This window comes from Dermochelys coriacea, chromosome 7, assembly GCF_009764565.3.
Source record: "Dermochelys coriacea isolate rDerCor1 chromosome 7, rDerCor1.pri.v4, whole genome shotgun sequence".
Lineage (NCBI taxonomy): Eukaryota > Metazoa > Chordata > Testudines > Dermochelyidae > Dermochelys > Dermochelys coriacea.
In genome coordinates this window covers 91,727,148-91,753,891 of record NC_050074.1, presented here as the reverse complement: position 1 = coordinate 91,753,891, position 26,744 = coordinate 91,727,148, and the positions used below count along the sequence as shown (strand labels likewise).

At 42.1% G+C, this 26,744-nt stretch overlaps 2 protein-coding genes across 20 annotated transcripts in view; one reads left to right on the top strand and one right to left on the bottom strand.

The window, feature by feature from the left end:
• LOC119858904 (lysosomal acid lipase/cholesteryl ester hydrolase-like) overlaps positions 1–26,744 on the bottom strand; it is a 41,117-nt gene that overhangs the window by 12,004 nt on the left and 2,369 nt on the right. Inside the window, exons 1-4 of one of the 7 annotated variants that reach the window (XM_043517982.1) lie at positions 19,915–20,036; positions 19,420–19,531; positions 17,719–17,774; positions 1,335–1,393 (exon numbers count right to left, since the gene is read on the bottom strand). The exons of 1 other annotated variant lie outside the window; for it this stretch is intronic. In XM_043517982.1, the coding sequence (XP_043373917.1) occupies positions 1,335–1,367 (33 nt within the window). In that variant the 5' untranslated portion in view covers positions 1,368–1,393; positions 17,719–17,774; positions 19,420–19,531; positions 19,915–20,036. Of the gene's footprint in view, positions 1–1,334; positions 1,394–1,962; positions 2,020–4,796; positions 5,561–17,718; positions 17,775–19,419; positions 19,532–19,914; positions 20,202–26,744 lie in introns of those variants that run through there. 5 more of the 7 variants (XR_006282479.1, XR_006282478.1, XR_006282480.1 and 2 more) reach the window with 5 other exon arrangements.
• The window catches only part of RNLS (renalase, FAD dependent amine oxidase), a 148,824-nt gene continuing 141,556 nt past the window's right edge, over positions 19,477–26,744 (top strand). For 2 of the 13 annotated variants that reach the window (XM_043517987.1, XM_043517988.1), the window contains exons 1-3: positions 20,307–20,604; positions 21,136–21,241; positions 24,775–24,917. In XM_043517987.1, coding sequence (XP_043373922.1) covers positions 20,472–20,604; positions 21,136–21,241; positions 24,775–24,917 — 382 coding nt within the window. In that variant the 5' untranslated portion in view covers positions 20,307–20,471. Of the gene's footprint in view, positions 19,602–20,305; positions 20,605–21,062; positions 21,242–24,774; positions 24,918–26,744 lie in introns of those variants that run through there. The other 11 variants (XR_006282483.1, XM_043517989.1, XM_038410443.2 and 8 more) reach the window with 8 other exon arrangements.

Here is a 26,744-nt window from a genome sequence, read left to right as displayed (position 1 = left end):
AAAGCGTGTGCTGTGTTAGTGCCATCAGAATCAAGGATAACGTACACAAACCGGGATCAGTTGTGACTTAATGTAGCTTACTATTATTCATGTTTATTCTGCAGTGTTATACTCTAGGAAAATTATGAAGTCCTGTTTTCTGCGTGGTTATTCTACTGGTCATTAATTGCTAGGATAGCCTCAAACAAACAGCAACATCACTCACATAGTTCAAGACTCAGCAGAGGTAGAAACAAAGCGTAGATAACACTTGCACTGTACGTTGTTAATACATGGTTTACAATAACAACTAGAGATGGGGTTGAGCTGGAAAGCAACTAGAGCTGGATCAAAACTTATTCAGCATTTGATGGCTTTGGCCCCCCAGATTTTGGTTTGGCCCCGTGTCTAACAGCAATAACAACTGCTGAATCCAGCATTTCCTTACAGTTGACGTCCAGCTGGTTTAAAGCCTTCACATCCATATACAAGGGCTACACAATCAAGTGCTAATCTCTATGGTAAGCTAATTGGAGAAGAGTTCCAGATATACTAGTAGCTAATGTACAGGACAATAAACCTCTATCAGTGCCCCGCACATACCATCTGAAATTGAAAAGTGTATTAAAATAGACTGGCATATGCCTAATTTCTATTTTCATTGTATAATCTCTCTCAAATTCAATTCCTTCTATCTTGTCACTGAACCCAGAAAGTGCCCTGTGTTTCCAAACTGCTGCTTAAGTAATATAGACCTGAGAGAGGCCTCTTTGGACTAATCACTGTTGGTATTTGGCAGGGGAAAAAAAAAATCAGATGCAAAGAACACTTATCACTCTCAACAATATTTGTTGGGTAAATAGACCATTCTAGTAGAAAGTTAGCAGGTGTCTGTCTTTACAGGTTATCTATTACACTTTTGTGGGCACATGTATTTTTATTAGCTAATAAATCTAGGAGTTTATTCATAGTTTGCTACATAGCCTAGCCATTAGGAGTTCCAATCCTGCAAACGCTTACACTTGCTGTAGTCCCATCAAAGCCAATGGTGCTACTAATGTGAGAAAGTCAAACAGGACCTGGCTTGTGATGTTGAACAATGCTAAGTATTGGAGTGAATAACATGCCTCCAGTGCAGCCTGATGTGCCAGGATGGCCTACTTACTGCTGCACACATTCCAACAGCGGAGAAAGGGATATGCCACCTATTTGTAGTTAGAGTGGGTCTGTGTTACATTTCTCTTGCACTAATCAGATCATAAAGTGGTCTGTCTCCCATCAATGCACAGAAGAATAGGTATACATTTTCCAACAGCATTAAGTGACAGAATAGCTCCCTTTAAGGTCAATCTCACCTGCCTCTTCTCCTCTCTAGGCAGTACTATCATGATAATATGGAAACGTGTGTACTTATCTAAGGAGAAATTTTGCAGGCATCAGTATTCTGTATGCACAAATATTTCTTTTAATACAGCTAAACAAGTCTACCCAGCAGTTTGTCATCCTTTTTGTCTCTATCTGATTCTGAACAATTCAATATACATGGTAAGAGCCCAAACAAAATAAGCGATAAGCGCTTTATTTCTAGGCTTGGAGGGATTACATTTGTATTGGTAACTGTTGATAAACGTTAATTTCACCATACACATACAAACAGACAAAAAAAAAGTTCCATTGATAATAGAAATGCATATGTAGAAATGAAAGATGCTGTTTGAGAACTAATTAGAAGTGATTTAAGGATATTTAATTCCCATGTTTTGACATGTTAACTTTATAACCATTAAAACACAAATTGTCAACATCACATTTGAATCTCAACATCTGTCATTAAAGTATTGTCTGACTCCCTCCCATAGTTTCCAACAGAGAACATTTAAATAATTAAAAACTGAAAAAAGCATAAACCCATAATTTTGTGCAACTGTGCAAAATTTAAATTGATAAAAATAAGAAATCCTGTAAAATAAATGTTGACATTATCTGTCAAAATCATTAAATTATACATAATTTTCTATTTCTGCCAAGTCTATTTATTTTCTTTAAAAACAACAACAAAAAACTGGTTAAAAAGAGTTGCTTTGTCTATCTTAGGCTTTTCTCTAGTGCTCATGATCATAGTGAAAGTGATACAAGAATTTACTACAACAATTTTTAATACATTTTCTAAAAATATAGATGTAAGCATAAATCACACCATGTTACACTGATTAACACACCCTACAAAGGGAGTGTTGATCTGAACAAATATCACACACACATTCTATTGTTTTGTGAACAGCCCATCTCTAAATTATTTTTCCCGGTACTACACCTACCACCTAAAAAGCACAGGTTACCAGCTTCATGTAGATACAGGAGTAGGACAGCTCCTTTGGAGGGATTCAAGGACAGGATTCAGAGCACCCGTGACGGACACAATGCTAAAACAATGTCAGGTTGTGGGATGTCAGAGGAGAAGGAACAGCGACAGTATATGGCAATAGGGAAACTAGACTTCCTCCCACCAACTAGCATGGTTTGCTGCACTTTGTGTCCCTCACTAGCCAGACCTTCCTAGTATTTGAACTTGGGGAGTATGTGTGGTTGGGGAGGCAGGGAGAGAAACAGGATAGAAAGAAGAGATATAACTCCTCCATCAGACTGTTACACATGTAGGTTATCTGCCATTCTTTACAAATCTAGCTGAAGTCAGAACGCCAGCTCGAACAGGTTGTACTAAATTCTATTTCACCCTTCTGCAAATATTTATGAAGGTTTTAATAGGATTTTCTTTAGTGAGATGCTTGATATTTTAACAGGACCTAATTGCATTGGCTTCCAGTTAGCTTATTTGTCAAGAACACTATCTTTGTTAGAGTCTCCATTTATTATAGGAGAAAGCAATAACCTACTAAAGAACAAGTGTTCTATACACAAATGCTTTTGAAAATCTTTAATTAAAAAAAAGATATAGCTGGGAGTCAAATGGGTTTCCCACAAAATGGAATAGAAACAAGAATGCTGGCCAAAACTTATTAGCGAGGGGAAAAAAAAAATCAATATTTAGGTCTTTTAGTCTGTATCTTTAATGCAAACATACTTCCAGAGCCAAAACCTATTTCTCAGGAGCAGTGATGTGGTGGAGGGAGCTTTGGGACTGTTCATTATAAAATACATACAGACACTGACAGAATATGAATTTATGCTTGAAATATCCTTTTCTTTGAAGATTACAGCACATGCAACAATATTAATATATCTGCCTAACCTTACAGTTGTCATTAACAAAAAGGTCTAAGTACTAAAATAGAGAGTTTTGGTGTAAGTTTTGTAGACTTTAAGGAAGAAAGGTCTTGTGTTTAAGGCACTGGGCTAGAAGTCAGTATATGTAGATTTGTTACTGGCTCTACTATAGACTTCCTGAGTGATCATGGCCAAGCCACTCAGGCTACATTTCAGACATGGGTAAGTGGGTGCATTGTTCACCTTGTGAGTCCTCAGGGGAACATGGGTGTCATCCACAACTCCTAGCCCACTTTCCTTCAGTGCTTTCGGATAGAATGCCCACAGTGCGGAGTTGAGTGGTTCTGCCCATGGGCTAGATGATATAATCAGGTGCCCTACTGACTATGGAATGCCAGAAGTCCTCAAGGCAGTAAACTGACATATGGTAGCAGTGTTCCCTATAGACCTTTAGATAACTCCAGAGGCCAGTGCACCCAGAGAAGCAATGTTCTGGAGAAGGACAAAGCATGCATGGCAATTTTGTGGCCCTCTCCAGGTCCTCCCTCAGCTCACCTCAGATACGTCACAGTGGTGATCTGGGGTTATTCTGACTAAACCTGATAAGGAAACATGCAAGTTGGCTGCCCTGATAATATCCAGCACTCCTTTTTTATGCAATCCCCCTTTCAGCACTGGCTGAGTATCTGTACGATGTATTAACAGGAGAAAGGTCACTCACAGTATATGGACAGTTCCAACATTGCTGTTGCTTGGACTCGTTTCACTGTGCCCCCTCCTCGTACTGGTGTGCTTAAAGAATAGAGCTACTTAGCTGGGCCTTCAGTGAGACAAGGTGTTAAAACACACTTAGGGCTAGTCTACACTAGAAGCACTACAATGGCACTGCTGTGCCAATGCAGCTGCGCTGCTGTAGCGCATCTGGTGAAGATGCTCTATGTCAATGGGAGACAGCTCTCCTGGCAGCATAATAAAACCATTTCCATGAGCGGCGGCAGCTATGTTTGCGGGAGACTGTCCACACCGGGGCTTAGGTCAGTGGAACTTATGTCACTCTGGAGGGTGGCTTATTTACACCCCTCAGCAACATAAGTTATACCAACAGAACCTCTAGTGTAGAGAAGCCCTAAGGCAGGGGCTACCATGCTTGAACAAAAAATAATCCAAACTCACACAAACAAACAAGTTAAAAAGAATAAACTATAAACTGTATGTAACAATTTGATTAAAGACAAATATACAATAAAATATTAAATGATTGAAATGATTAGAGATATTAATAATGCTCTTTAATTACTAATGGCTATGCTGGCAAGCACACTAGGGCATGTGACCACACACTCCCTAATGTTCCTACCAAAAAAGTGTCTCCTCCTTCAGTCCCCCACATTTCAGGTACTCAAGTGGTACATGTGGAGGCATGTTGCAGGCCGGTAAGGAGATGCTCTTAGAAACACACTTTATTATACTGGGAATTGTAGTGCAAATCTTGATGATCTAGGCAGATTAAAGCCCTTTCACTGACGGAATGTGCCTTAATGGTCTAAGATTAAACCTTAGCTACCTATCTAGCTGTAATACAGGATACTCACTCAGGTTCCTTTTCTGGCTGAGCACTCAGAAGACTGGTGCAAGCATGCAGGTACTTCCTGGGGATCACTGGAGAGGAACTAAAACATCCACACCCTTCTGGAACAGGGCTGACAGTCTTTAAAGCTTGGAACCCACAGGTTCAGATGCAAGCAGGTCAGGTCTCAGGATACAAAATCCCAGATCGGGTGTGGGCTGGCTGCAGGGCAAGCAGGCTGCAGGTGGTGGAAGGAGAACCAGGCTGTCTCCTTCTGTTGCTGGCAAGAGGCGGCAGGAGGAGCAGATTGTACCCTCCCGAGGCTCTTCTGCTGGCTGAGGTTACAGATAGGTCACTGCTGGGCCTGGCAGTGCTATGCTGGCTGGCTATAGGGAGACCTTCTCTCTGCTTCGCTCCCAAGCTAGTCTTGCCACATGGAGGAAAGCAGGGCTATTTGTAGCCTCCCTCCTGCTTTCCCAGGCATCCGGGGCTGGGCCCAGGGTCAGAAACTGCTTTCAGCGCTGCTGCTTGGCTGTCTTGTGCCCTCTAACTGGCTGCTGGTGACTTTGGTTGTCTCTCCTCTTCCCATTGGAGGAGAGTTGCCAGGGTGACTGGGGAGGGGTGCTGTCTCTTCTCTACTGCTGCCAGGGTGGACACCAGTGCAGGACTCTGTTGTGGACCCCAAGCCCACAAGGTGCATCTCTTCTCTTGTGACACGGCCCCCTTGCTATTAAAACCAACTTTAGCACCAAAATATGAATTTTTAAAAAGAATAATCACAGAAACCTAGGGTTGGAAGGGACCTGTCCCCTGCACTGAGGCAGGACCAAGTAAACCTAGATCATTCCTGACAGGTATTTGTCCAACTTGTTCTTAAAAACCTCCAGTGAGGAGGATTCCATAAGCTCTGGTATAGGCTTCAAGGGAGGTTAACTACCCTTATAGTTAGCAAGTTTTTCCTAGTAACTAACCTATATCTCTCTTGCTGCAGCTTAAACCCATTATTTCTTGTCCTACCTTCAGTTGACATGGAGAACAACTGATCACTATCCTCTTTATGATAGCCTTTGCATATTGGAAGACTCTTATCCGGTCCCACCTCGGTCTTCTTTTTGCAAAGCTAAACATGGCCAGTTTTTTTAAAACTTTCCTCACAGGTTAGGTTTTCTAAACCTTTTATGATTCTTGCTACTCTACTCTGGACTCCTTCTGACGGTGGTCTCCGAATATGTGGTCTCTCTAAACAGATATGCTAGTCACAAGCAGAGAGTATATATAAAAAAAGGTTACAACGTATCTACTCTGCCACTTCTTTACAGCAGTATGGTACAAAGACAAAAAAGGAACATTTAATTTTCTATATTCTGATGTATCCTGAATGTGGACTGGCATATAGTACTTACACGCAAGCTAAGTGGCACCTTATGTAGAGAGGGGAGAGAGAGAGAAAAGAAACTTGTAGTACTGCCCTATTAGTTTGCTATGCACTTAAGATATTTTTATGCCACTACACAAGCACAATTAAGGGAGGATTATTTCTTTCAGTGTGGCAATGCCATCCAGACTGATAATTTATTCTGAATGCCAACATTTTATGACAGAATAATGTGGCAGACTGACCACAACTCACCAAGTTTTTTTAGGTTTCAGAGTAGCAGCCGTGTTAGTCTGTATTCGCAAAAAGAAAAGGAGTAATTGTGGCACCTTAGAGACTAACAAATTTATTAGAGCATAAGCTTTCGTGAGCTACAGCTCACTTCATCGAATGCATCTGATGAAGTGAGCTGTAGCTCACGAAAGCTTATGCTCTAATAAATTTGTTAGTCTCTAAGGTGCCACAAGTACTCCTTTTCTTTTTGCAAGTTTTTTTAGTCTTTCCTCAGGATAAAAGGTTTAGAAAACCTGCCCTATTTTTGTTCTTCCCCTCTGAACCCTCTCCAATTTGTCCACACCTTTCTTAAAGTGTGGCACCCAGAACTGGACACAGTATTCCAGGTGAGGCCTCACAAGTGCCAAGTAGAGCAAAATAATTACCTCCTGTGTCTTAACTCCTGTTAATACATCCCTGAATTATATTAGCCTTTTTCATAACTGCATATCATTATTGACTGATTCAATTTATGGTCCACTATAACCTCCAGATTCTTTTCAGCAGTTCTACTGCTTAGCGAGTTATTCTCCATTTTGTAGTTGTGCATTTGATGTTTTTCCTTCCAACGTATAGTACTTTCCACTTGTTTTTAATTGAATTTCATTTTGTTGATTTCTGACCAATTCTTCAATTTATCAAGGTCATTTTGAATTCTAACCCTGTCCTCCAAAGTTCTAGCAAGCCCTCCCAGCTTGGTATTATCTGCAAATTTTATAGGCATACTCTCCACTCTGTTATCTGAGTCGTTAATGAAAATATTCAACAGTACCAGACCTAGGACAGACCTTTGCAGTACCTCACTAGATACATGTTGCCCCCCCTCCCAACTTTTACAGTAAACCATTAATAACTACCCCAAGTACAGTCTTTCAACCAATTGTGCATCCACCTTATAGTAATTTCATAGACCACATTTCCTTAGTTTGCTTATGAGGATGTCATGTGGGAATGTGTCAAAAGCCTTATAAAAATCAAGATACATCACATCTATAGCTTCCTCCTATCCAGTAGGCCAATAATGCTGTCAAAGAAGGAAATAAAGTTGGGTTGGCATGATTTGTTCTTGATAAATCCACACTGGCTATTCCCTATAACCCTATTATCCTCCATGTGCTTACGAACTGATTGTTTCATAATTTGTTCCAGTATCTTTCCAGGTATAGAAGTTAGGCTGATTGATCTATAATTCTCCAGGTCCTTGTTTTTGTTGAATGGGACTATGTTTGCCCTTCTCCAGTCCTTTGGGATCACACCCATCCTCCATGAGTGTCGGAAACTAGGCCTAATTGCTGGCCAAAATAATGAAGGCATAGGCTTTTCCACCCACTATTCCCTTCGTGGGTCCTTAAAGAAAGACTCTAGGGAGAAAAATAGGCTATTGGAGCAAGTTTCACCATTGTGGGTGCCACCACCCGATTTCCTGGACTTTCATCATCCTGATTCTGAGAGATGTTCTGACCAGACCGGGCCAGAGAAAGGGACCTAGGTGACATTGCCATCTCTATTGGCTCCAGCTGAATCCGAAACATCACCTTGATGAAATGGGATCTGACTAACAGCAGCTCTAGCCCACCTCAAGTAACTTCTCTTTCCCCAAAAAGACAGGTATGACCATCTTTGATACCATCTAAGAGACTGTTAAACCAGGTGGGGTGGGGGAGAGGGTCGGGGATTCCTACTAAAAACTCTACAGAAAAAGGAACAAGGGATGTTGTTAAAATGAAAGCATTACTTAATACTTTACATTTCAAATGCTTTAACTGATTTTCCTTCATTTCTTTATCTTTAATTAAAAAAATCTTTTAGACCTTTAAATCATGTGTTTACCATGATACTAAGCAGGCTGAGGTCTCTGTATACTTAATCCTGCAGCTTGTTTAATAATGTTTAAATGTTGGACAGTGACTGGATTATGTTAACACCTTTGGCCCATATATTCCATCTACATTAATACAACAATGGAAGTACAACAGGTATTTCTCAAATGTGTGCGTGTGTGTGAGATGCAACAAGCTTCAGTCAGTTACAAAATGGGCACTTCAGAGGTGCAGCTATTTGGCTCTGCCACAGTTAAAAGGGCCAGCCCCAGAAAAGCACGCTGAGAAAAATATATTCAAGAACTGGGGATCCCTGCACCGAGGAAAGTGAGTAGAGAGCAGGAAAACACCAAGGAAGGAATTGCTTCTCTATGTGTACATCACCCTCATCACATCCATATGCACATACATCATAATAGGAGAACTAATGAGATGAGAGAACTCAAATATTAAGAATACCCCTAGATAGGAATAAGTAATGAAAATTAATATACATTAGTGAACAAGATACCTACCATAATGCAGCTTTAGAGTATGCAGCAGCCATACCATTGTACCCTACAATTTTGTCCGCTTTTATGCTCTAAATGGGTTGAAGATGGATCAGTATTTGGATGGCAGACCTCAAAGGAACATCAAGGTGCTACAGCAAATGGTAGTAGCAATTCAGCTGACACTCTCATTTGGTGGCCGTATTGAACCAATATCTTGGCACAGAGTTAAGGGGAGTGTCCTTTTGGATGAAATTTGAAATTGAGATTCTGACTATTTATGGGTTTCAGAGTAGCAGCCGTGTTAGTCTGTATTCGCAAAAAGAAAAGGAGTACTTGTGGCACCTTAGAGACTAACAAATTTATTAGAGCATAAGCTTTTGTGAGTTACAGCTCATCATGAAAGCTTATGGTCTAATAAATTTGTTAGTCTCTAAGGTGCCACAAGTACTCCTTTTCTTTTTGACTATTTATGGTCACTAAAGAATTTATGGCACTTGTAAGGGTAAGGGAGCTATCCCAGCTGTCACAAAATGTATCACTATCTTGGGCACCTTCACTAAGGTCTAAATGCTCTAGCTGGAAAACTGGCAATAATTGTGATTTAATGAGCTCAGTATTGGGCCCATGGGTTACTTGCTATTTAACTAGTGTCCTATCACATGCATCCTTCATACAGGGGTTTCCCTAGGTCTTCTGCTCCTTGGTGTACACTTCAGCAATAGACTCTACCCTGGAGTGGTTACAGCTCTTGTAACCACTCTTGTAATGAGCTGTCTCATATCGGAGCTTCTTCATTATCAATATTTACTGATTGCTCCTGAAAAATTCCCAGGTTTTTGAAAAAGCCAGTATATGTGTTTTTATTGATTTTCACCTGAATTTTGGCTTTTTTGGGACCTGGAAATTTTTAAGAGGGCAAGTAGACAGAGCCACACTAAAGGGTAGGATCAGAAGAGGGCTCTGCCCACCAAGGGGACCAGTACACATGGGTTGCAGCCTTCCACTGATCTCCTGACCCTTCAGTGCAGCCCAGTTTGCTTCTCCGCAACTTGTGCGGGGAACAAGATGGGAGAGGAGCCAGGTTCCAGCAGCCGAGACTACCCACCACTGCAGGGAGTGGAAGGCTTCCTCAACTGGCACATGGTGAGTACCCTCTGAGAGTACCCAACCCCCCCCTCACCCCCGCTCCCTTTGAGTACGGGGACCCCTCCCCCACTTGCTGACTTCCTTTTCATTTTTACTGATACCCTCCCATTTTTTAAAATTTTTGAATTAAACCCGGTAAATTCCTGGAAAATAAAAAAAATGAAAATAAAGGGCCTAACTCATACCTCATGTAGTTCTTTCTGGGGGCACTCTTTTCTCCCTCTTTCCAAGCAACCTTGGTGACTGACTTACCAGCTGAACATAGAGAGATTTTCCTTCTAACTGTAAATCTTTTGTTTCCAAACTCTCATTGATGTCTTTATTCACATTTAATAAACTCACCTTCTGTAAAAACACCAACAGGGACTCTATATATCACTCTTATTTTCTTCTGAGATTTCACTTGTACTCATAACTTTCTGACTGCTTTAGATACCTACCTCAACTCAGAACCATAATGTCCAGCTGACCCACTTCTACATGATTTCACCAATGAAAATCCACCAGTCCCAGGAGAACCAATCCTGTTTCTCTATAAATTATACTGATGATTAGTAGGCATAGCACATTTCCTAATCATATACCAAACTCTTTGGTAAAATAAATCACTCCCAAAAACAAACAATTAAGTGACATGAAAAGTTATTATTCAAAAAGGAAAAAGTAAATCTAGCAATAGAATACTACTCTACTCATTGCAAAACTAACTTCTATTGGGCCTAAAAAGGCCTTCCAGAAGATAACTGTAAAATGGGATTCAAAGCAAAAAAGGTTTCAGAGTAGCAGCCGTGTTAGTCTGTATTCGCAAAAAAGGAATCACTTTAAACTACACTGAGCCCCCGTCATTGTAATGCATGGAATGTCTTTACTGGAGATGTATATACACCTGCCTACTGTTTTTTTTCCACTCCATGCATCTGATGAAGTGGGTTTTAGCCCACGAAAGCTTATGCCCAAATAAATTTTTGTTAGTCTCTAAGGTGCCACAAGTACTCCTCATTGTTTTTGCTGATGCAGACTAACATGGCTACCACGCTGAAATGTTTACAATGGTTACCAGGCTTGTTACAAATAGAAGTGTTGCTGGCCTGTTGCCATCTCAAGCTCGAGTTTCCTTGAATATGAGCTCAGAATTAATGGAGGTATATAAGAAGCCTTTACATTTTTCTAAAATCAGATAACTATATTCAGAAGTAAAGCCATTATCTACCCCAGTTGAGAAAATAATCTAGATCTCTATAATTTGCCTCAAACTTAGTTATGAGCTCAGTTTCCAACTGATAAAAGCATTTTCTACTGAAAATGTATGTGGTTTGAATAGCCCCCCATTTTAGCCTGATCACTTTTTATAGTATGATAGGTAGGATTTGCCAGCAGCAAACACTAGAAATACTAGAGTGTTGCAATCTACAGGGGACTCAGCTACGTCTACACTAGAGACCTTAGAGCAACACAGCTATACCGATGCAGCTGTGCACTGCAAGATCTCTCATGCAGCAGCTCTATGCTGACGGGAGAGAGCTCTCCCATCAACATAATTAAACCACCCCCAACAAGTGGCAATTGCTATGTCAGTGGGAGAAGCTCTCCTGACAACATAGGGCTGTCCACACCACCACTTATGCCAGCTAAATTTATGTTGCTCAGGGGTGTGTGTTTTTCACACCCGAGTGACATAAGTTTTGCTGACATAAATGGTAGTGTAGACATGACCTTAGAAACAAGAGGCAGTATGGCAGGACAGGGAGCCAGATGTGGCATGATTTGTAGTGCAGGGCCCTTTGGTTGGATTGGATACGGTCCATAGTGAGCTTTAATTCACCACTAGATAGATGTAAATCATTGCATTAAGAATCATACAATTCATTTAAAAACAGCACAGTGCACTGTGAGATGTTTGGGACAAGGGCTGTCCCTTTTGGAATATCTGGAAGGTGTCCAGTACATTTACAGTCCAGTACATTTTATCAGACAAATGACTGAAATTTCCCAAACTTTGGTATATGCCGAAGCAGCCAGGACAATGTGGAAGATGTCTAGATTAAGATGGACAAGCCATTAAGAATTGATGGTGGGATTGCAGGGGATGCAACTGATTTCATTTTCCTAAGGGGGTTCAGTTTACAAAAGTTTTGGAAACACTGTAAAGGAAAATGATAAATATCATTAGTGACCACACTAAGTATATTTGCAAAATACTACGTTTTGGTATAATGCCTAAATGTCCACAGATATAGACTTGAAAGGTTACATTTATTAATCTAGTTAACAGCAGGTTGAACAGATTTTTCTATTCTGAATTCAGCAAATCATTTATTAAAGGAGTTATAGGCAGCTGGGCAGGGAATGGAATGGTTTTGAGGTAATGTGTTGTCTCATCTCTAGAAGAAGGATGAACTAAAAGAAAGATAAAGAATAGAAGAAGTATACTAAAAATACCCACTACTTTAATAATGCTCAAAATCTTGGAATTCAACGCTGGCTGGGGCAGTCTATACCAGATAAGATTACAGCCAAACTTCTCAAAAGTAACCAATGGAAGCTTCAAGTCCTGAAAAAAAAAAAAAAAAAAAAATCAGGCTTTAAGCCCCAGATCCTCAAAAGTATTTAGTAGCCTAATGCCTCATATTCCTTCCTCTTACCAGCCTCCTATAACCGCTGTAATAAATGGTTTGTTGCAGTCAGAAGAGAAAAATCTGTTCAACCTGCTGTTAATTAGCTTAATAAATCTAAACCTTTTGAGTCTCCATAGCTGTGGACATTTAGAGCATTATGACTCTAGGAGCCGAAATACCTTGAGAATCTGGCCCTAGGTGCCTCAGATTGGTACCCAGAAGCTGACACACCCAAAATAAATGGTTACTTCTGAAAATTCAGTATATTCTATGGCTCCTACTCTTATCTTCTGAGGTGCATGATCTTCAGCTGAGGCCAGAATTTGAGATATAGGTTATCAAATAAAACATTGAAATATATGTTGATAAAGGCTTTTTAGAATACCTACTGAATAATAATATTACAGCAAGGACATTGGAAACATTGAAAGTTTACAGCATAAACTACAGGAAATTTTCCACCTTTCCACACTGACTTTCTACTATTCGGTTCTACAGTTTTGTGGTGGTGGTTATTTCTAACCCACTTCCCAATTTCTGCAACAGTTGGCATAACCGTTGACCGCCATTTCCTAATAAAACATCATATAGAAAAACTGATATCTAACCTTAGACCTGGCCTTTGGTTTCCTATCTGCTGGCCTCTGCCCAGTCACACATTACAGTGGTGTTTTGCTCACTCTTGCTTAAAACATAGACATTGCCACACAAGGTGCCATGTACAAATAGCAAAAGAGGCATGTGCTCAATCTCTGGACTGGAAGAAAGGCTTAACTGTGAAGTTGCTAGTTGGAAAAAAAAAAAAAAAAAAGGAAGACTGCAATACTTTAGAGAGTCAAATAATTAAAACGGTAAAGGAAGAGAGACATTCGGAGTTACAGGTTTCAGATGAGACTGGAATAAAGCTAGTCAATGAGGAGGAGAAATACGCGGAGGGGGGTGGGAAATGTGAAAATTAAAGGAAAAGAAACAGAACTGGCATGGTGGTGACCCTTGCCCATGGAATGAGTCAGACGTGGAGAATCTGAAATGCTAGTCATAGGTTGATGCTTGCAGAAGGTACTGACATTATTCTCTAGAAAATGTCATTAATACTGTATTTGAAGTGCAGAATTCTTTGTGATGAAGCACTTCATATTTTGTTTTAATCTAAATGCACGGAAAGGAAAAGTGTGTGATGAGAGAGGAAAGGAGTACTTGTGGCACCTTAGAGACTAACAAATTTATTTGAGCATAAGCTTTCGTGAGCTACAGCTCACTTCATCGGATGCTTCCCCCCACCCCCATTCAGTGTTTGTTCTGTCTTTTTTTGACACCAGTGAAAGAGGAAAATAAAATAAATCCCCTTTGCCTGTTTCTTATGCTAATATTTAAAAGATTTACAAGAGAGTTAGAGGGTTCAGAGTTTAAAATGCTGCTGGCTGTTTAGGAGCTGTGTTGCAATATGGTATAGCTTGAAAGTCCTTCCTGAAAGGATATGTGGAAGGACAGAAAGACAGTATTTTCTTAAGTGCTTTAGATACAGCTGAGTGTCTTTCTTACTCTGCTGTACATAAGAGCACAAGAAAGTATGTTAAAAGAATGGGTGAAAAAATAGTGGAAAAAACACAGACCTTCTGCCTCATTCAGACCCTGTTTCATCCAGCATAGGATTGATGGTATTATTCAATATTTTGTTTTATCCTCATTGTCCAGTGTGTGGCTCCAGGCCTTATTTACTGCATACTATTCAAACCTTGCTTTTAATACAGAATTAGTAGTTTCCTCCTGGGTGCTTCTACGAGGTTCAACAGCATACTGTCAGAGTGCTTCACAAACACTAATGAATTTATTTTCACAACATCCTTGTGAAGTGAGGTGGTGGTTGTGATTCTGGCAGTTTAGGTGCCAGCTCATGCCAAAGTCCATAGGCCTCACTGAACACTGATATAGCTGAAAACCAGTCTGGCCCATCTGTGTGTTTGTTTTGTTAAAATAGGTATTAGACTTATAGAGATGTGTATAGTGTTTGGACGTTATGAAATGCTTGAGAGTTGCTGCATGTATCAATATCACTCATAATATCTGTATCCAATGTCATAAGGTAATATATAAGTGATTGCTTTAACTATGAAAGTGTTTGCTATGAGACAGGAAACTCTTACATTCAGGAAAGGAGTATTACCAAGTGTGAAATACTAGTTTACCACAAGAAGTGTCATCTCCTGCCCCACAAAAGAAGGCCTATACACACCAGATGAACCATTGTGGAACATCAGTGGACAAAAGATTTTGTTGATTGCTCCCCCCACACCCATGAAGTGGGGACATGCACAAACCCATCACAGTTTGAACTGTCCCACCAAAGTTTGAACTCTGGGGGAAGGGGATATTCTATCACCAGAAGGAATTATATCACTATGCTGCTTGGAATTTAGAGAGGGCAATATTTCTAAGCTTAAGCAAGAAATCCCAAAGCTGCTTAGCCCTAAAGGGCATACAGACCTTGCATAATACAGCAGGTTTCAGAGTAGCAGCCGTGTTAGTCTGTATTCGCAAAAAGAAAAGGAGTACTTGTGGCACCTTAGAGACTAACAAATTTATTAGAGCATAAGCTTTCGTGAGCTACAGCTCACTTCATCGGATGCATTTGGTGGAAAAAACAGAGGGGAGACTGATATACACACACAGAGAATAATGCCCCTACTCTACTTGCACTACATTGATGACATCTTCATCATCTGGACCCATGGAAAAGCATCCCTTGAGGAATTCCACCAGGATTTCAACAATTTCCATCCCACCATCAACCTCAGCCTGGACCAGTCCACACAAGAGATCCACTTCCTGGACACTACGGTGCTAATAAGCGATGGTCACATAAACACCACCCTATATCGGAAACCTACTCACCACTATTCCTACCTACATGCCTCTAGCTTTCATCCAGATCATACAACATGATCCATTGTCTACAGCCAAGCTCTACGATATAACCGCATTTGCTCCAACCCCTCAGACAGAGACAAACACCTACAAGATCTCTATCATGCATTCCTACAACTACAATACCCACCTGCTGAAGTGAGAAACAGATTGACAGAGCCAGAAGAGTACCCAGAAGTCACCTACTACAGGACAGGCCCAACAAAGAAAACAACAGAACGCCACTAGCCATCACCTTCAGCCCCCAACTAAAACCTCTCCAACGCATCATCAAGGATCTACAACCTATCCTGAAGGACAGGCCATCGCTCTCTCAGATCTTGGGAGACAGACCAGTCCTTGCTTACAGACAGCCCCCCAATCTGAAGCAAATACTCACCAGCAACCACACACCACACAACAGAACCACTAACCCAGGAACCTATCCTTGCAACAAAGCCCGTTGCCAACTCTGTCCACATATCTATTCAGGGGATACCATCATAGGGCCTAATCACATCAGCCACACTATCAGAGGCTCGTTCACCTGCGCATCTACCAATGTGATATATGCCATCATGTGCCAGCAATGCCCCTCTGCCATGTACATTGGCCAAACTGACAGTCTCTACGTAAAAGAATGAATGGACACAAATCAGACGTCAAGAATTATAACATTCAAAAACCAGTTGGAGAACACTTCAATCTCTCTGGTCACTCGATCACAGACCTAAGAGTGGCTATACTTCACAAAAAAGCTTCAAAAACAGACTCCAACGAGAGACTGCTGAATTGGAATTAATTTGCAAACTGGATACAATTAACTTAGGCTTGAATAGAGACTGGGAATGGATGAGTCATTACACAAAGTAAAACTATTTCCCCATGGTATTTCTCCCTCCCACCCCACCCCCCACTGTTCCTCTGATATTCTTGTTAACTGCTGGAATTAGCCTACCTGCTTGTCACCATGAAAGGTTTTCCTCCTCCCCCCCCCCCCCCCCCGCTGTTGGTGATGGCTTATCTTAAGTGATCACTCTCCTTACAATAAAAAGAAAAGGAGTACTTGTGGCACCTTAGAGACTAACAAATTTATTAGAGCATAAGCTTTCGTGAGCTACAGCTCACTTCATCGGATGCCCTGACTAACACGGCTGCTACTCTGAAATCTCCTTACAGTGTGTATGATAAACCCATTGTTTCATGTTCTCTGTGTGTGTGTATGTGTGTATATAAATCTCTCCTCTGTTTTTTCCACCAAATGCATCCGATGAAGTGAGCTGTAGCTCACGAAAGCTTATGCTCTAATAAATTTGTTAGTCTCTAAGGTGCCACAAGTACTCCTTTTCTTTTTGCGAATACAGACTAACACGGCTGCTACTCTGAAACCTACAACTTCTTAATTATCCATGAGGCTTACAGTGGTTCTGAGGAATCCCTAAACAATCATCTTTCTGTTGGACTTCTTGAAGGGAAGCTTGGCATGCAACACTCATGAAGATACAACTCAATATATTATATCCTAAGAAGCCATGCCAGATTGTAATTACATTCTTATGCAATAAGGCTTGATTTAATATTTGTAAGCTAAATAACATTACTTACCAATGTACTGTGTACAGCACAAGCAGACATATAAGAAGTACACATAATATACACGACAAGTATTACAAATGGAAACTGCATGATAAAGTATAATGTTGTATTTGATGTTACTAATTCAAATAGAATTTTAATTAAAAGTTATACATAGCTTTAGCAATGGGGTAAAAAGTTGAAATTTGCCTGGGAAAGGGTCCTTGTTGAGGAAAAGGACCTTCAAGTGCTCTGGTGAAAATTGGTTTTGATTTGACTGAGTTATATGTGATGGAACAGTATACATTGTAAATCTGCAGTTCAGTTTGTAGGATTATTTATGTATATCTGCAGTACCGAGAGCAAAGATTGGCTGTATTGTAGGCCTCTCTATCAGTGCTTCTTTTAAATCCTTTATGCTGTTCATCAAGCCCTGCATCGTCCCTGTTCATCTTTTAAGAATTCAGCCTTGCAAAACAGATACTGTTATTTACTTGCATGTCCCTAACATAAGGATTGATCATAATAAAATGGAAAGTTATTCTACATGCCTAAGAAAAAAAATTCAGCTGTCCAGGATCAAATAAATATTGTGTGCAAGATACAAATTTCCATCTGCTATGTATTGAATGAGGCAGAGCTCATAGCAGCCCACCTCATTTGTGGCATATCTTGTAAGGCGCATCAAGCAGTCTGTATGTACCTTGTAGTGTACAAATATTCAAACAAGCTCCTTCCTACTAACCTAGTAAGATGCATGAGACTGGATGCTCTCATGAGGTCTGACTTTTGACATTTTTCCTGGGGAAAAGAAAAAAGTGAATTAATTTTTTTTATATATAACAACATTTAAGGTTGCACAGTTAACCACTCAGGTAAGCACAGTTAACCTCATCTCCATCAGGCCCCAATCCAAAAAGCACTTCAGCATGTGCATAATCTCAATAATGTGATTAGTTCCACTGAAATCAATGTGACTATATGTACACAAAGGACTTGGCTACACTTGCAAGCTAGAGCGCATTAAAGCAGCCCTAGGTGCTCTAACTCACGACCCGTCCACACTGGCAAGGCACTTAGAGCGTCTGGACTCTGCAGCTGGAGTGCTCCTGGTAATCCACCTCCACGAGAAGCATAATGCTTGCTGTGCCTTGGCTGAAACGCCCCAACGTCAGTTTGAACGAAGTGTTGCATTACTGCGCTTTGACTGGCCTCTGGAAAAGTCCCATAATCCCCTTAAATCAAGTGGCCATTCTTGTCATTGTTTTGAACTTGGCTGTAGGAATGCGGATATGCCCTTTCAAAGCTCCATTTCTGACAGTCGGCATGCTTATCTGCTCCGGGACAAGGCAAGCAATTACTGTGGAATGCTGCTGTTGAGAGTGTTTCTGAAAGAGAGGGGGGAGGGAAGGGGATCTGCACCTGTCTGAATTTACAAGACAGCATGCTGAAATGATCTCAGCCCCCCAAAAACCCACTCTCCCTCCCCCCACATACAGACAACACTCCCTGTCACACTCCACACCACCCATTTGAAAAGCATGTTGCAGCCACTGGCATGCTGGGATAGCTACCACAATGCACTGCTCCCTCTTGCATTGCAAGAGCTGCTAATGTGGCCACGCCAGCGTGCTTGAATCTGACAGTATGGACACAGTGCAGTGCTTTCCCTGCTGAGCTCTCGGAGGGCTAGTTTAACTCACAGCGCTCTACACCTGCAAGTGTAGTCATGCCCCAAAGGTTAACCACTTGCTGAAGTGCTTTGCAGGACTAAGGCCTCACTACACGTCACAAGATGTGACTTACAAGGTTGTATGAAACAATTGTATGATATTCTATAGTACATTTGCATTTCCTAACATTAGTGTGCTTAATCATTGGACTTTAACAATCTTTTAACATTATTTTAATAGTATAGAAATTAATCTGAGGAGAAATATTTTAAGGTAATTAAAAGGGTTAATTGAAATGCATATATAAATGACAGGTTTCAGAGTAGCAGCCATATTAGTCTATATTCGCAAAAAGAAAAGGAGTACTTGTGGCACCTTAGAGACTAACAAATTTATTTGAGCATAAGCTTTCCTGAGCTACAGCCCACTTCATCGGATGCATCTAAATATAAATGCATATACATGGAGACAGTACTTTCCCGAGTATATGCAATTCAAAAGAATTTTAGTATCATAATTATTGGTGGCCTTCTTCTAAGGGAGAAATTAAATATCTGATCTTGTATAGCTCTAAATTCTGAATTTAATTTAAATGTTGAAAATTATAGGATGTCATGGGCAGCGAATCCCACGGGCCTGTGGTGCCGGGGCACCAGGAATATTCTTGGCCCGGGGCCTGGCTCCAGCAATGTTTGGGGCCGGGTGTCTCCCTCGCCCTCCCCCCCCCCGTGAGTCCTCCGGTTTATTTAAAACAGCCCGGGGCCCCCACTCACCACTGGCAGCGTAGAGGAGCTGAGCGGCTTCCTCCCTGCTCACTCCATGTGGCTGCCGGCCCCTCCCTGCAGCCCCTGGATGGGGTGGGTCTGCGTCCTGCCCCAAGCGCCCCTGCACCAATGGGAAGCTGGGGGGTAGCAATACATGGAGACTCCCGGCCTTCCCTGCCTAGGAGCCCCAGGTAAGCGCTGCACCCCTCCACCCCCCAAACTCCTTCCCAGAGCCTGCACCCCCTCTCATCCCCCAGCTCCCTCCCAGAGCCTGCACCCCCTCCCCTTGCCCCCATCCAAACTCTATCGCAGAGCCTGCACCCCGCACCGAAACTCCATCCCAGAGCCCAACCTCTCACCCGTCCAGATCCCCAATCCCCTGCCCCAGCCCAGGGCCTGCACCCCAGACCTTCTCCCCCCCACCCAAACTCCCTCCCGGAGCCTTAGGCAGGTGTGGGGTGGAGTTTCGGGCGGGTTCTGAGCACCACCAAAATTTCTACAAACCTGCCACCCTGGAGTCTCTTCATGCAGAGTCACTTGCAGGATTGGGCATTCAATGACCGGACTTGTCGTTTGACTCCTGTAGGGGGAGTGTGGCGGGGCGGGGGGGAGAGAGGCCGGTATGTATGCGGAGCGTGTACGGATCGCGCTGGGCCGGGATTTGTTTAGGTAGGGCCGGGTACGGGGTACATGTGTGATTTGTGCATGTCCCTGTCTCTCGTGTGCGCACAAGACAGAGCTGCCCAGGGACACAAAGCAGCAGAAACCCTCGCCCCCTGTAAAAGCTCGTCCCCCCCCCGAGCCCCGGCAGCCCGGAGAGGCAGCGCTGGTAGGCGGCCCTCCGGGGGCCGGCTGTCACTGCGGGCCAGTGGCCCGGCTGCTCCCCCTGCAGGCGAGCGGGGCTGGGGCAGGCTCCGCCGGGCAGCGCGCTGGTTGGGCCCGCAGCAGCAGCGGGAGGAGCCAGGGCCCGGGCCCGCCGCCCGAGCGCAGGCTCACTACCGTCGTCCGGGGACGGTCTGTGTGGCAGAGCCGGCCTTTTCGTCACATCTCCGGGTAGGCCAATGGCCGCCGCCGCGGCGCGGGTGCTGATCGTGGGCGCCGGGCTGACCGGCAGCCTGTGCGCTGCGCTGCTGCGGAGAGAGCTGCCCCGGCGGCCGCTGCGCATCGTGCTGTGGGACAAAGCCCGGGACGCAGGTGAGGCCCTGCCGCGGGCAGAGCGGCCTCTGCAGGGACGGACAACCCCCCGCCCATGCACGGGGACAGCCCCGGGCACGGGCGCATAAGCACTGGGGGTGGCACCCCGGCTCGGAGCCGGGCATCAGCCTCGGGTAAGCGCAGGGCCCGGGTGTTTACATGCCGCGGGGGGGACGTGAGCAGTGCCCCCTGGAGACACTGCACAGCATAGCAGAACTGCCGGTATGGCCTGACGACAGGTGCGGAGAGAGGGACTCTCCTCCCCAGGCTAGTGAGCGGGGCTGGGGCGCCAGCATGTGCCCGAGCGAGAGCGAACAGCTGTGCAGGAAGGAGGCCAGCTGAGAGCTCTGGGGGCTTCGCCTGGACGACTCGAGAACCGGGGCGCTGACCGCCCCTAGGGGCCAGAACCAGACAAACATCCCGCTGGAAAGTCATTTTTGTAACCCCCCACACGTTAGGCGCTAACTTTGTCCGGGGACAGTATATGTGGGGGAGCCTGGCCGTCTTTTAGTCACGTCTCCGTGTTCCCAGGAGGAAGAATGACTACAAGCAGGAGCCCGCACAACCCTCGCTGTACAGCGGATCTGGGAGCACAGTACATAACGCTTAGACCCGCCTATACCCAAAAGCATCAAAGGTGAGGTGGTGAATGAAAAGCTGTTGCAGCTGTAAAAGGATTAGGAAAAGTAACAGGCGAAGGAGCGTTATCTTTTTAATAATTCATGGTGCACTGCCCAGTCTAGGATACAAACAAGGTGATGACACTGATCCTTTAAAAAATAATTTTCAGCTATCAAAGGGTAGTTATATATAATAATGTTTTCTTACATGTCTTACTAAGGACAACTTCTTACTAAAGTGAAAAAATGATAACACCCTTGACATTGTTTATGGGATTTGTTTATTTTCTGAAGTTTTCTCATCTTGGACAATTAAAAAAAAATCTGTAAGATCCATTTCGTTTGTGTTTTATAGTAAGTTTCACTTTTAAGGTCTTTGCTGTTGAGATTTCAGAGGAGGTTTATTTGTCTTAAACCAGCTGGTCAACAGGAAGCTTTGTTTAGAAGTATATATATATATATATATAGTTGGTTTAAAAAAAAATCAACTCACAATATTTAAATTTCAGGCTGTATATAAATTGACAGTGTACCTTTTATATTTTATATGATTTGAATATTACGGTTAAAGTAATTGTATTATTGAATTCAAGAGACCATTTTAGCCATCATTTTTAGTGCATTTTGTAGGCAAGTGGAATGAAGATCAGACTCAAATTAAAATAGTTTGACATTTTAAAATTAGCAGATTTACAAGTATGTGGCAGAGATATTAATTTAGATATGATAGCACTTGTTTGATGTGAACAGCCCCTGCTAGTTTTAAGTATCATAATGTCAACAAATTTCTTAAATGGGTCCAATAAGCTATAATGACAACACTGGACCAGGACTGTATTGTGATTGTCTTATTCATGCACATAGTTGACGTTAATAGGACTGCTTATGTTCAAGTCTGTTTGTAGTTTGGCTTTGGGAAAGTAACAAATAATAAATCTGCATGTACTCCTCAGCAGTGTCCTCACTAGACAAAGATGGAAAACGGTAGTAAGAAAGGTTTCAGAGTAGCAGCCGTGTTAGTCTGTATTCGCAAAAAGAAAAGGAGTACTTGTGGCACCTTAGAGACTAAAATTTATTAGAGCATAAGCTTTCGTGAGCTACAGCTCACTTAAGCATGTCCTTTTGCCTGCCATGCCATGCATTCCAGGAGTTCAGTAAACTTCTGCCATTCTTACTCATGCTGAGTGGTAATTTACTAGTCTGCCAGTCGTTCCGCCAATCACAGTGAAAGTATTCAAGGAATGAGGTACCACTTGGTGTGAACAAGGGTGGCAGAACTGGGCCTACCCAAGTAGCACAATTAAGGGAATAGTTTTGGTATGACATTTGGACCAATTAGAGGTTTGCTTGGGCTTAAATTTTAGGCCCTGACCCAAATCCAAGCCTATTTGACCCGGCCCCCCAAACTTGAATCACCACTGCTGCCTTTTGGCTCTGGGGTTGGTGTAATTACAGCTGCATTCATCACCCCTGCTGTACCGTGTTCTGGCTGCAGAATGAGAGACTCTGCCACTCCGACACATTCACTCCACAGCACACAGGGAGGTAGAGGTGGCCAGCAGGAGTGAGGACGAGAAGAGCTGAACCAAGCAGGTGGGTTTGTTCTCCGACCAGATCTGGCTCTGACACTTCTCCCATTGAGTTTGGCTCGGGTTGCAGGATTCTAAGCCAAATTCTGCCTTGAGTTACTTTACACACTGTCTCTATCCTGATTGGAGTCAGAGGCATTACATGTGAAAAATTAAGAGAAACTTTAGGAATTGTCCAGTTTTCCTTCTAGGCTTACTGAAAATTAAAAATAAAACCTCAGACTTACAGAGTGTACTGTGCCATCAGACTAGCAATAGCGTATTTGTTGAAAAGTTCTACTGGTTTTATAAAAATGTTACTTCCTATCTTAAAAAAATCATCAGGTGTCTCATTAAAATGGTTTTACGCTGCTTTCCAATTGATAGCTTGTCTAATATATTTAAGTTGTGTCATTCTCTCTCTCTCCTGGAGGTATTCATCTTATTGATTATCTTAGGGACCCTGCTTGACTTGGCACCTTGCCTAAGTCTCAAGGATATAAATGGTGGAAAAATGCCTTTTTCCAGTGGCTCTTCACTCTGTCCTCCCAGGTGAGGATCTGACCGCAGAAATCCATCCAGACTAATGTAGCTCACTGTATCTGAAAATAGCAACAGTGCAGATACTCCAGCTTGGATAAAATACTGTAGTGTTTGCCTTGTTAGTGGGCCATACTGCCATGAGTACATCACCTCTCTGCTGTGCTACCTCGGCTAACTCCTAATTTGCTTCTATTATCAAGTCAAGGCCTTGGGTTTGATCTTTCTTGCTGTCAGCGGTTCAAGGCCCAGGTTCTCTGTCCAAGACCTCCTTAACAACTGGAAAAAAAAATGCAGCTAAGAAAGCTCAGAGCAAAGCAAGTATGTCACAGCCAGACGCAAATCATTCGCAAAGGGAGGGGTTCAGCTGTAGAACAAGCTTCCAGAAGAGGCTAATCCAGAGTTTGACCACTTTTAGCGCACGTTGCAAAATCTCTTTAACAAGGCCTTCCTCCATTCCAGATTTGGAGGCGAGAGGTGAAAGGGGAAAACCACACACAAATATCTATCCCAAAACAGAGCTGACTACCAGGCAGGGCAAAGAACAGAAGTCTCAAAATCTACTAGGAACCTTGCCATGCAAACTAATGTACCAGGGAAGTACTTTGATATTACAGTGATAGATGCTGTGGAAAACTAAGGCAGATAGTGGCCGAGTCTAGTTGGAAAGTTGGGGAATCATTGATTTCCAGTGGCATGAAACTTTTTATTTCTTGCCTTATGGAACTGTGAAATATCAGACTTTAAAGTTCTTATGGCTTTTTTTTGCTTAAAAAAAAGTTTTCACTGGACCACGGTAATATTTTGGAGAGAAGGAGAAAACACCCCTATTTTAAAAAAAAAATTTGTATGACTGTTTGAAGCTGTTCATTGGTTTGGAATATTGCAATAAATCCTTAGGAGCTGGGTTAGTGGGCCGACAATGTAATGATAGGTAATTGATGATAAACTGTACAGGACATCTTTTGTAAATACCAAAGGAAGCAAGTTGCACCTGTTAGAAGATACTCAAAGTCCAGCTCTGACATGATCTAGAGCTTTCACAAGAGAAGGAAAGTGAGCAGTAAGTTAAATACTTTTAGCTCCAGACATAATCATATATCTTCTTGCCACAGTAAGTCAGAATTTCCAACTGATGGGAAACTTTCCAACAGGATTGCAATGGGGAGAGCTAGGTGGGTATATTATCTTTCCCTTGTAAGAGACCAGTCCTTATGAAGTAGTGAAAAGTAAATATAAGGTCATTTTTATTTATGTAATTATTAGGAATACATTAATACTAAACATATATAGTTCAGCTTCAAATGCCAGTTGAGTATGTTATAGAAGACAAAGATTATATAATTTGTGTGTTATGCCAGTCTAATTGCTATGGTTAACAATTAATGCTGCTGTTACTGTTCTTGCAGATATTTAGCATGTATATTTTGTTTGATTTTTAGCTTCTACGAGGACCTTTTGGCCCATGGTGTGTTGAAGCCATTGACTGCCCCTGTGGAAGGCATGGTGATGGAAGAAGGATCTCACAATTTTGTGACTCCTCAGGGAATCTCTTCAATTGTCAAGCATTATTTAACAGAGTCAGGTAGTCTTTAGACATCTTGTGTAATTAACAACTCTCCGATAATTATCCTTCCTTTGATCAACAAGGAGTGACCCAGGCTCCCACCTACCTCTTGAAACTACTGTCACGTGAATGCGATAGAAAGTTTTCCTTTGCACCCCAGGCTTAGTATACCCTCTGGAAAGGGATCTGAATGCAGTGACACTGCACTGCTCCCATGTCCTTTGGTCAAGGAAGCTTGGTAGCCGAGTGTAGGATTTGTATATGTAAGACTTTGCATGATGGATTGGAAAGCATGCCTTATAGAGATGGACTCCAGGAACTCAGAGTAGCAGCCGTGTTAGTCTGTATTCGCAAAAAAGAAAAGGAGTAAGTGAGCTGTAGCTCACGAAAGCTCATGCTCAAATAAATTTGTTAGTCTAAGGTGCCACAAGTACTCCTTTTCTTTTTTCCAGGAACTCAATCCTTTTAGCTGAACAAAGTGAGGATTAAGGGGTGACTTAATCAGTCTGTAAGTTCCTACATGGGGAATAAGTATTTGACAATGGGTTCTTCAATCTAGCAGACAAAGTTATAACAAGAGCCAGCAGCTGGAAGTTGAAGCTAGACAAATTCAGATGGGAAACAAAGTAGCGAAGGTAACTAACCATTGAAACAGTGTCCAAGGTTTTGGTGGATTCTCATATCACTGACAATTTTGAAGTCAAAATTGGATGTTTTTTCTAAAAGATATGGACTAGTTCAAACAGGGCTTATTTTGGAGAGAGTTCTGTGGCCTGGGTTATTCAGACTAGATTATCACAGTTGTCCCTTCTGGCCTTAGAATCTATGAATCTGTCATGGCACACGAGCATTTTGAATGAATATGGCTTGATACAGTCTATTTGAAGCTGAAAAAGACTAGATTCTTTTTCATAAAAATGTTTCATGCTGACATCTTGAAGATGTTTAAATGGGTAACATCTAATTTGCAAAACTTTAAAAACCAAGGAAACCAAGTCTCTAGTCTTGTAAGCATTTACACACATGTAACTTCAGCTGAGTGAGCAGTCCTGTTAACTTCAATGGGACTGCTGGCATGTGTACATTTATGCACATGTTTAGGTGTTTACAGGATCGGAGGCCAGAGTTATATTTGCACTCTCTGCTTTATCAGTATAGTCCAGATCCTTTAGGATAAGGATACTTTTGCCATTTAATTCTGTGGGAGTAGGATCGTACCTTGAGTGAGAGGTTTAGGGGGAAATTTGAGTCATAAATCTTGAGTAACTGCATCTGACCAGAATTTGGAATTTTTAAACTAATGTATAGTATTGGTTTAAACAGTGTTCAGTTGATGATCTGGGAATCTATCAACTGACTGTAAAGCCTTGTGCTGAAAAGAAAGATTTATTAACCGTTAGTGTTTCACAACATGTACTTGTGATATAAAGCTGTACTATATTTAGAATTGTTTACAAAAGATTAAGGAGCAGATAACCAAGCTGATATAAACTGTCATAGCAGCATTGCTGTTTTTCTTTGAAAAGCAGTGGAATTTGAGTGTTTTGTTACAGTATTTAGTGCGTGTTCTACCTCTCCATATTGAGATAGTTATTAATTTTAACAGGTTTTTTTCCATCTGTTGATGTTGCAAATCTGTTATAATTGTGATCATAATTCATTAAGTTTTTATGCCCCAGTCCTGCTAACACTTAGGCATGTATTTTAATCATGCGAGTAGTTCCAGCTGAAAATGGGACAGATTAGGTGCTAAAAGTTAAGCACATGCTTATCTGTTTGCGGGATCAGGACCATAGTTTTGATTACTAGTGGAAGTTATTCTGATATTATGCATGTTCTCTACTA